General features: G+C 35.7%; 1 protein-coding gene across 2 annotated transcripts in view; it reads right to left on the bottom strand.

Moving 5' to 3' along the window:
* Positions 1 to 215: 215 nt before the first annotated feature.
* The window catches only part of TNPO1 (transportin 1), a 47105-nt gene continuing 36727 nt past the window's right edge, over positions 216 to 10593 (bottom strand). The window contains exons 21-25 of one of the 2 annotated variants that reach the window (XM_026670634.2): positions 7794 to 7869; positions 6893 to 6992; positions 6521 to 6595; positions 5659 to 5801; positions 216 to 1990 (exon numbers count right to left, since the gene is read on the bottom strand). In XM_026670634.2, the coding sequence (XP_026526419.1) occupies positions 5694 to 5801; positions 6521 to 6595; positions 6893 to 6992; positions 7794 to 7869 (359 nt within the window). In that variant the 3' untranslated portion in view covers positions 216 to 1990; positions 5659 to 5693. The remainder of the gene's footprint in view (positions 1991 to 5658; positions 5802 to 6520; positions 6596 to 6892; positions 6993 to 7793; positions 7870 to 10593) is intronic. The other variant, XR_015748164.1, reaches the window with a different exon arrangement.

Genomic DNA, 10593 nt, shown 5'->3' with positions numbered 1-10593 from the left:
ATAGGACTTGTGCATGCTCCCATGCATTAAAAAAAGCCTGAAATAAGATTTCATAAATTCATACTCATACAAGGTTGATCTTCAGTGCAATGGCTAAATCATACAACAGACCTTAAAAAGAATCAAAATCATACACTCATTCCCTACAAAATGGTTATCCAGTATGTTTTTTTAATGTAAAGATGAGAAGCTAAATGTAAGGCGGTTGTTATGGCTTTTCTTTTCTTTTTTTGCACAGATTAATTTTGCAGCACTTAAGGGAAAATGGAAAAGTGTGGCTTTATTTCTGACCAGCAGAGTTATTATCTTTCCATTTTTCCTTTATCATCATGGGATACTTTTTATGCAGTCTAAATTAATCACACTTTCACTTTTATAGTAACACAAAATCAAGTGTACCAGTTAGATTTTCACATTCACAGTACATAAGAAAATACACGTGGAAAGAAAAGTAAAAGGTAAACTTAACAAGGATTTATTCACAGAAATACAAGCAAATAGAAAAGGGAAGCAGAAAAGCTAAACAAATGAAATGAAAAGGATCCAAACGAACATTCACTCTGTAGCTTTTAACCTGCACCCTTCTGTGGTCTCTCTAGGACACAATGAGCCCCCAACATGCGCCGACACAGTGTAGATACCCTGCTTTACATATACTAACTTATGCATCTCTTAAGATCATGCTTTGTGGAGGAGAAAATAATAAAATATGTTGGGCGTGAATAAACACTGAAATGTAGCAATCATGTCATCAATTTTCTACAATTGTCTTTAGGCATCAACTAACATTTATGTAACCTTTAACAGGTCTTACCTTATAACTCATTTTAGAAGATTTGATAAAAATCACTAATAGTATAACCATGCAGAAAGCACATCACACTGACAGCACAGAGGCAATACTTTGCACAGCTATATCTGCTTTCCACATTGTGCAGGTTACACATTACAATATCAATCATATTCCTAAGAGATCCTAAAAATTATTTTGAGGCCTAATTGTTACTACAGTATTTTATACTTATATCTTAATAAAAATAAAATCCACAGAATTTTAAAGGAATTTTAAATGCAGGGTTATACCGCACGAATTGGTAAACTGCAACACAAAACTGGCGCAAGGTATGTAATGTTTACCACTCACTCCTTATGTAAGCATGCTAACTTTCCCATTAAAAATATGCTTGATCACTATGACCCAAAATGCATGCCTGAATCTTAAACTGCACATTAAGAATTATGCCTGACTCTAGAAATTAAATCTAATGAAGCACAACCATCAAATCATATCTACTACCCTTTAAATGGAAAATTAAAAAGATTAATCTTTCTTCTGAAATGCCCATTTTCCCCCCACTAAAAATGAAAAGGAGTGACTCATTTGGCATCTTGCAGGTTGCTTCATTTGTTTGCTTTAGCCTTTATTACTTCATTATGGGGTTATTTAAATTTGTATACTGCAAGTGCTTACTCCTAATACAGGGAGCAAGCTTCACCTTAACTGTACTAACTTCATTTGTTTAGTTCTTCATCAACATGCAATACTTAGGAATCCCATCAAGATGAAACAATGCAGAAACCCCTTGTTATACCATTAAACTGTCTGTAATTGCCATTCTTCTGTTTCCTTTATCGCGTGAACACAATGCATTTTCTCTTTACATATCCCCTATAGATCTATTTTATAATTTCATTTTGGTACAATTCCCCATAATATTGCAGAATGTGCTGTTGTGAACAGACTTTTTTGCGCATCTTCACATCCAGTGCAGAATTGTAACAGGAGACAGATTTCCACCCACAAAAGCTCCAGATGTTAAAACATTTCCCAACATCGGCTTAATACAGTGACGGCAACACCTCCCTCCCGCCCCTCCCAGTAGGCTTGGGATTGTACTGTATTCCCTACTGGTTTACCCTTCCCCCCAGTAAAGGGTAACATTTTTCCCTGGGTGCAGAGGCTCCCTCCCAGTCTTCCAGACTGAAGGACCTGAAAGAAAGAAAGAAAGAAAGAAGAGTTTTTATTCAAAAGCAAATTGTTTAATAATATATATGATTAACACATACTTTTTAACAGATAGGAAATACCAATTAATGTTGCTCTGTAATATGCATAACAAAGCACTAGTATAGTATTTTCAAAGTTAATTGCTATTTCTTCAATTTTTTGGTATTAAATCTTTATCAACAGATCTCATAATATTTCTAGTTCCACTTATACCTGAAATAATAAACTCAATTAAATCATACAAATCACTAATGTCTAGGGTCAACACTTTATGGGTAGTCTCTGCTACTGTTTAAGTCAGTCCTGATTTTAGGAGTTCCAAATATGATATTTTATTAAAAGCTTATGTAAGATGCACAGAAATTACAATTCAGATATTACTCTTTTACTTCCCAAATTCAGTTCTAGAGAACTAATGAAGTACACACAGGGACAGTTTTCATTATACATTTTTTAAATGAGAGTACAAAAATTTGCGGATGTCTTCATAACTGAATTGAAAATTGAGATTGTTTAAAAAAGTTTTTAAAAAATCTAAGTGTGAAAAAAATCCAAAACGACAGATTAGCTGCCTTACTGATTTATTTATTGTTCAGTGTTGTCTACGTAGATACCATTGCACTGATGGATGTACAGGACTCACATACTAGAACACAGTAGAATCAGTTAACTTTAAAGAGAATGGACCATTCTTCTGGGTAGTATAGCAAACCCTAGGATAACTTGGAGAAACTACATGACAGTTTTACATAGATAACCCTAGATAACCTTGGAGAAAAACATGATTTAAGGAAAAAATATTAGATAAAAACTCGAATCTGTTAATACTCTACCTTAGCTCTATTGAATATTAAAGTAAGAGGTTAAGGAGGGAAATGCTAGCAGGTTTTCAAGACTGTATTATAGCCCATCCGGATCTAGTCCAATTCGAAACGCTATGAGTAGGTGATGGTAAGTTATATATGAGGAGCTTTCAAAATACACAAATCTTTGCATATTCAGGCTGCTTCAATTCAATGTATACACTCAATGCAGTGGTGACAGTCTACCGGTTCGGCCCGGTTCAGCCAAACCAGTAGCTCCGAAGATCATCTGTGAGTGAACCAGTTCGCTTCGATGATCAGCTACTGGGCCCGCCCGCCTGGGTTCTATTCTGACCTTTATTTCCTGGTTTTCAAGCTTGGCTGCTTCATACGGCACAGCGGATTGCCGCATTTCATCTGTTTAACATACAGGGGGATTGCAGAAGGTCAGTAGCAAACCCTCTGCACACGCGCAAACTGCGCATGTGCACGCAAAGCACGAACTCACCGAATGGGTTGTTACACTGGTTGAATCACACCCGAGCCACACCCAAAGAACCAGTAGTAAAAAAATGTGAATCCTACCACTGACTCAGTGCTTTGCTGTACTGCAGATGGGAGAACCAGAAGCCATTTCACTAAATTTAATAGGCTCTGGCAAAGTTCCATGAACAGAAAGGACTGGATTGGAACAACAGACTAAACTAAAATGTGATTACTTAGCTTGTGTTTTTGAATATTGTGAAAATGTAATGTTGATTCAGCATGCTGTGTGAAACAAATCATTGCATTACACCATACCAAGGCCTACTGTATAGCGCATTAGGTACATGTAGTGATTTGAATCTATTAAAACTAGTTTAAAATTTTATCAGGTTGTTTAAGTAACTAAATGAGGATGTTCCACTGACTCTGTGGAATTGCTGAAGAAACTAGTCTTCACTTGTAGTAGTTGTTGTGGCCCACCACTGCCAGCAGAGCTGGCGGCAGACTTGGATGATGAGGTTGGGGAGGAACTTGGGCCAGTGCTGGAGTCTGGGGACGGTTCTGAAGGATGCTCTCTGTCAGACAGAGATTGAGCCAGGGCTGTCCGACATTTCCTAGCTACCGGAGAAGCAGCTGCCTTTGGAGGCTGATAGGAAGAACAGCTGGGACCTGTTCCAGATGCACGTATGTACAGAGCAGTTAGAAGAGGTGAGCAACTGAGGACAAGGAGTCGACTCAGGAAGCAAAGCACACGTGGACGCTGAACGGGGAGGGGGGCTGATGAATAAATAGAAGGAAAGGGGAGTAGTTGTCATAGGACACAACAGTGGTATTTTTGAAGATTTTGCTCATGGTGTTTCCTGCCACAAAGACCGCTTGCAAAAACTTAATTTGCAGCCTTTTGGCTGGAGTTCACAGCCTTACAATTATCTCAAGGAACTGATAAGGTCTATACTGCAGTTAACTCCTTGAAGGACTTTTTGTGGGTGAATGCAATTAATTCACAAGAGGTAAATCAAGCAGCAATCAAGGGTTTTTTGTGACAGTTTCTTGTTTCTGCTAAGGCTGGATCAGAACAGTAGTAGAAAATCCATACAGGTAAGTCCTTGACTTACAACCATAATTAGGATTGAAATCTTGGTCACTGAGTGAAGCGGTTAAGCAAAACATCACATGACTGTTTCACTCAACAACTGTTACCCTGACACTTCCAGTTTTGGTTGTTAAATGATCTTGTAGTTGTTAAGCAGATGGGTAAGGACTGTGGGATGCCCCAGTGGGGTGAGAGAGGCCCTGGTGACCTAGCACAGGCTGCATGAATGTCTTCCTGCTCAGGAACTGAAAATCTTCTCTGCCAAAATCCAAGCACACATTCAGCCCCTGAGCAGAAATATACTTATGTGTGGTCTGCTGTAGGCCACCAGGGCCCCCACCCCACCTCTGAGACACCCTGCATTCTGTACCTTACTGCACTGCCCCTCTGCTAGGAGATGAAAATCCAAGTACGGTTTTCAGCCCCTGCGTTGAACAACAATTATGTGCAGTTTGTGCCTGGGTGCCCTGAAGCATCCTGCACTCTTTCCTTTACTGTGCGCATCTACACTCAGGAGGCTGAAAATCTTACTTGTGTTTCAACTCCCTCTCACCTCTTGGGGCTGGCTGAAAGAGCTGTGTGCCAAAGGATTTCTATTCTGTGTGCCTACTTAAGATTTTAACAGGGAACTCTTTCAGCCACAACCAGACACGAGTAGGAGTCCTCTTGGCAGGTGGCAGCAGTTTGCAACATTTCCTGCCAGCTCACTCACTGGCTTTTTAAGGAGGCTGATAGTGAAGATTGCAAATGGTGATCCCGTTTGCAGGGGACTTGGCAACTGGTCATAAATACAAATGGTTGTCAAAAACCCAAATCACAAATAAATGACCACAGGTGGCAATGTTTTATGACAGTTAAAAGTGCTTTAAAAGGTAAAGGTTCCCCTCGTACCTACGTGCTAGACGTTTCTGGCTCTAGGGGGTGGTGCTCATCTCCGTTACAAAGCCGAAGAGTCAGCGCTGTCCAAAGTTGTCTCCGTGGTCATGTGGCTGGCATGACTAAATGCCGAAGGCGCACAGAACGCTGTTACCTTCCCACCAAAGTGGTCCCTATTTTTCTACTTGCATTTTTACATGCTTTCGAACTGCTAGGCCATAAAATATTATTTCCCAGGGCACCATTATTTCAAACCATCATTAAACAAACAGTTGTAAGTTGAAGACTACCTGTAGTTAAAAAGAGTGCCCCCTAAGAAGACAACAAAACAACTCATGTATTGGAAAAAACCTACAGGAAGCTCATAGATAGTTGAAAGATAAATGATTTACCTCTAATTATGGTACTGCAGCTTGAAGACGTGAGATTAAACCCCATAGTAAGCTGCAAGGCGCTCTTTTAGAGGAACAGGAAACTGGTCAGAGAAACGCCTCCAATTTTCATCTCCCACTTGATTTTTAAATCCGTGAAGGATCTGAAAATTAAAGTTAACTTTTTTTCAAAGTGATATTTGCAAAATAAATATTTAATTAGTTATGGAATAAAGGTAGAAGTGCTCAAATATTAGTGTCTTGTTAATCCTTTGAAAGGGATGATACATTTTAAAGCACCCAAGTATTTTTACAGACTGCTGTAGCCATTTGGAAGCTGCTCCTAGTTATCGTTGCATGTAAACGATGGACTATCTGGACCATCATAAGCCATGACAGTCCCTTAGAAAGAAGAAAGGAAAGGAAAAGACAAGTTGTAAGGGGAAAAATGAAGAGGAATGGGGACAAAAAGTAAACAGCAAAATTTATCCAAAAGCTCTTACCAAAACAGTTAGCACCAAGGACCTAGTGGGAAGTATTGTTTGTTGCCACCTAGAGCTACAAAAGAAACATTCTTTGGTCCTGCCTACTGGTGCAAGGGGAAAAGCAAGCTAACTGAAGAAATCTTTTAGCAACAGCAGGAGGAAAAATTGAATCATCTTTAATTACAGATCCACATTAGAAATGATGAACAGTATTTGCACATTACCAAAATAAAGTGGTTTGGCACCATACAAAGCTCTCTTTACCTCACATTTTAATAATAATAATAATAATAATAATAATAATAATAATAATAATAATAATAATAATAATAATAATAATAATAATAATAATAATAATAATAATAATAATAATATACTGTTTTGAAAAAAATTATTACCTTACAGAACATGTCTCGGAGATCATCTTTTGGGCTAATCCATGATGCAACAGCATCACAAAAAAATATAAAGTCCTGCAAATGTTTATAGAAATTGTAAATTAGAAATGTCCATTAACAGAAATGCAATAAATTATTTCAAAAATAAGACTATACTTTTCTGCCCCACAATGTCAAATATCAGAAATAAATTCCTAACAAATTGCAATTATCTTTCATATTGGTATCTTATATACTTAGCACATTCCCCTTTCAAAACCTTAAGTCAATTCACATATATTTATTTCTTTGTTAATCAATCGTATTTGATTATTCAAATATTTAAATTAAATTAATTTCCCTTCCCCTGCCCAAGGCCAACACAAGACTTACTTGGACTACTCCACTAGGGTTGACGGTAATCATGGTACAAATTCCACGGAATGCTGAATCCTTTTCCTCATTGTCCCTTATGTTTCGTAAAGAGGTGCACCTAATACAGTAAAGAACCTAAGTTTTAGATTTTTTTGTTTTTAATTTAAATTTTAATAGTATTTGATGGAATAAGTGTCACAGCTAGAAGACCTTAAAGACTAAGCCACACAAACATCATTAATCTTACATACATTCTACATTATTTTTTGTATATTAAGCCCTATTTAATTCTCCAAGGGTGGTCAATATTAAATCAGCTACTTTTCTATGTTTCACAGCTGATATTGAATGTGACCTGTATTCCATTAAATACTTCTGTTAATATGAACACACACACTTATATATTTATGTATAGAAGTGTCCATCAGTAAAAGCAGTATATACTGCAACAATATAAAATTTATAATGTATCATAACATAACATCTTTAACTTGTTACAGCAGCAAGCAAGCAATTTGGTACAAATCTAGAAACATGTATTTCGAACAGCAAGTCAAATTGCAAATGTTTTGAAGTAATGTAATGCGGTGTTTCATGTTTTATGCTATTTGCATGCATATTATCATTCTGGTGGATTTAAATGCTTTTAATTATCAAGCTTTGACACATCAAGCATGTGACAATCTTATCCCATGCATCAATTAGTTGTTAGCCACAACATGAAATATATACACAACAGTACTGCTAAAAAACCTCACAAACCTGATAGGACAAGATTAGTCACATGGTTGGCAATGATTAAGAACAGTGATATTTGTAACCAACTGAAAAATACATCTAGAAGTGAGAATAGAGGAAAGGAAGGAATAAAGAAGAAAGTGAAGAAAAATGAATTAAAAAAAGATTGAATAATACACACCAGGGTCTTATAAACTGCTGTAGCATGGGGGCCACCTCTTGAGGACAAACGTAACCAAGACGACCAATTGTTATTGCTAAGGTAACGCAATCACGGTTATACACCACCAAACGCCAACCAAGACATGAGCAAATGAGGGGGGAAGGAGAAAAATAAAGAAAAAACAACAAATAACTCAGAAACAGAAACCAACAGAACCTGTGTATGATAATAAACATAAGATTTCACCAGTGCTGTTCATTACCACCCCTAAAAATAAGGGCAGCAATATGTGGCATACTATTTGGCGGAGGGCAGGGAAATAAAGGAAAAAGGAATAAAGTGAATGAGAGAACACCAAAATTATGATTAAAATCAAATGAATAGTTTCACTCAATATCTTAATACTGTTTAATTGCAACAGCTATTTTTATTTAGGGAATTTGAAACATATTTATTAATATTAATATTTTTGTGTATTATTTAAAATTATCATTTAATGTGATAAATATTCATTTGAAAATCCAAACAGAATTATATCTAAAGTTATTAGTAATTTCCTAAGGCTATTTTTATTATATAAAACTAAATGTAATAAGAAAGACGATAATAGGAACATAGCTTCTCACAATAAAATTTGCTTTATTGGGTTATTGTAAATATTAAATAATAATAATGTAAATATTACATTATTTATCTTTGTGAAGTGTTTCAAAGCTAACGATACGACAAACTATAATAAAAGAAACCTGCTTTATCCGAACATTTTCCTGTCTTCAGTCTGAAAATTTGTCTTGAAAGTGGCCATAAACATTTTTAATGGTGTTCTCTCAGCTCACAGAGCAATTCTTCAGAAAAGGGAAAGTGTGGGTATGTTTAAGGATTATTTGAAGCAAACTACATGAATACTAAAATCCAGCAGATTTGTATGAAGCAGAGTAGCCTATGCTTAAAAGACATTATGCAACACTCCAAAACAGGCATTTGTGTGAACAAATCTCATGAACACATGCAGTAAAGCTGATGATGCTCTTTTTCACTATAAGGTTTGGTGTAGGATATACCAACATTATAAAAAAAGAATTTTCCTTTAAGACCATATGGATAAAATTAAATATTCTGCTTTGTTTATTTTTAAATCACGCTGTTCATGAAAACTTGGTATTAGTATTCAAATTGCTTTTTGGTTCAAAAACCCAAACTGGATAAACTTCTTTACAGTAACATTGGTCAAAATTTATATATTGGCTGAGAAGAAGTATGTACCACTTATGTTTAGCAGGTATTTTACTTTGCGTAATACTGTATTGTGCCAGAATAATTAAGCCTATGAATTCTAATTGTGATTTCAAGTATTAAATTATTTTAGCAGAATATCCCACAACAAATCTAATGTGCAATACATTCAACATTTATTTGTAGTATATAGTATGGTCTGGGGTATCAATTTTAGAAAATTTAAGTTGTAGTTTTCAGGAAACTGGTTTTCTAGAATTTATGCATAGAGAAACCTCTTCTTATTGACAAGCTCTTCCTGAATACTGAAACGCTGGTACAGTGCCAAATCACAGGTATAATTCATTTCCATTACAGAAATAAATGTACTGCTATACTGCATTTTAACAAACATGCATAGAATGAAACTTGACCTACATCCTTAAAAATAAGCCAAAATTTGTTTAAACTGAAACTCAGATAACCAGTCATTTCTATAACAGACTATGATTTTAAATACACATTCAGAGTGCCAGTTTCGTTTGGTCCTGATTTAGCCATGAAAGCCACCTGGGTGACTTTAGGCCACTCATTCTCAGGGTTATGTTGCAGGGAAGCTAGGAGAAGGAAGGTGTATTATATATGCTTGCCACCTTGAGTTAATTATTTAAAGTGAGGGAAAAACTAATAAAAATAAACAAACATTTGCAGTCTAGCTATCACACTACAATGAAGATAGCTAGCTAGAAAGATAACCAGAAATTTCTAGAATACTGGAAAATTTGTTAACGTGTTCCACAGGGTATAGGACAAGATTCAATTCCTTTATAAAGCCTCCTTCATTTCTAATACCATTATATACATCAACCAAATTGTATATGTTTACACAATGTATAATGTCCAGCCACTTAAAAATCTGTTTGGTTTCATCATGTTGTCCATTACAATTATGAAGACTTCAAGTAAACTACATGCAAAGAACTGATAATTTATTTCATATAAAAAGAAGTCAACTGGATTATTTTAACTATAAATATAACCAAAATTTAATAATGTAGCTAAAATTTTGAAGTCTTATGTACTGATACAAAACAACCCTACTAGAAATTTTTGGGAAAAACATTGATAATTTCATGGCAGCAAGATGAAGAAAAACCAATTTGCTCTTCCTTATCACAAAACAATTAGTCTCAATTGTAGGGAATTAATCACCTTAGCTCCAAATTTGCCACAAACTACTACTCTTTTGGCAGCACTCTTGAAAAAAATTGTTCATTAATGGAAGATCCCTCCCCTACCAACATAGCTTCAGAATATTTAATTTGCTCAATGATAGAATCACAACATCAGAGAAGTAAAGGCAACTGAAGCTAATTAATTAGTTTGGCAGGAGCTGTTTATAGGTAGTTGTCAACTTACAACCATAATTGAGCCCAAAATTTCCATTGCTCAGGAGCACAATTATTAAGTGAATTTTGCCCATTTTATGTTCTTTCTTGCCACAATTTTTAAGTGAATCACTACAGGTGTTAACTTAATAACAGGGTTATGTTAATCTGGCTTCCTCATTGACTTTGTTTGTCAGAAGATTGCAAAAGATGATCAC

This window comes from Notechis scutatus, chromosome 2, assembly GCF_049901735.1.
Source record: "Notechis scutatus isolate UNSWTSFEM ecotype Mainland chromosome 2, rNotScu1.2, whole genome shotgun sequence".
NCBI classification, from domain to species: Eukaryota; Metazoa; Chordata; class Lepidosauria; order Squamata; family Elapidae; genus Notechis; species Notechis scutatus.
This window is presented reverse-complemented; position numbering and strand designations above follow the sequence as displayed.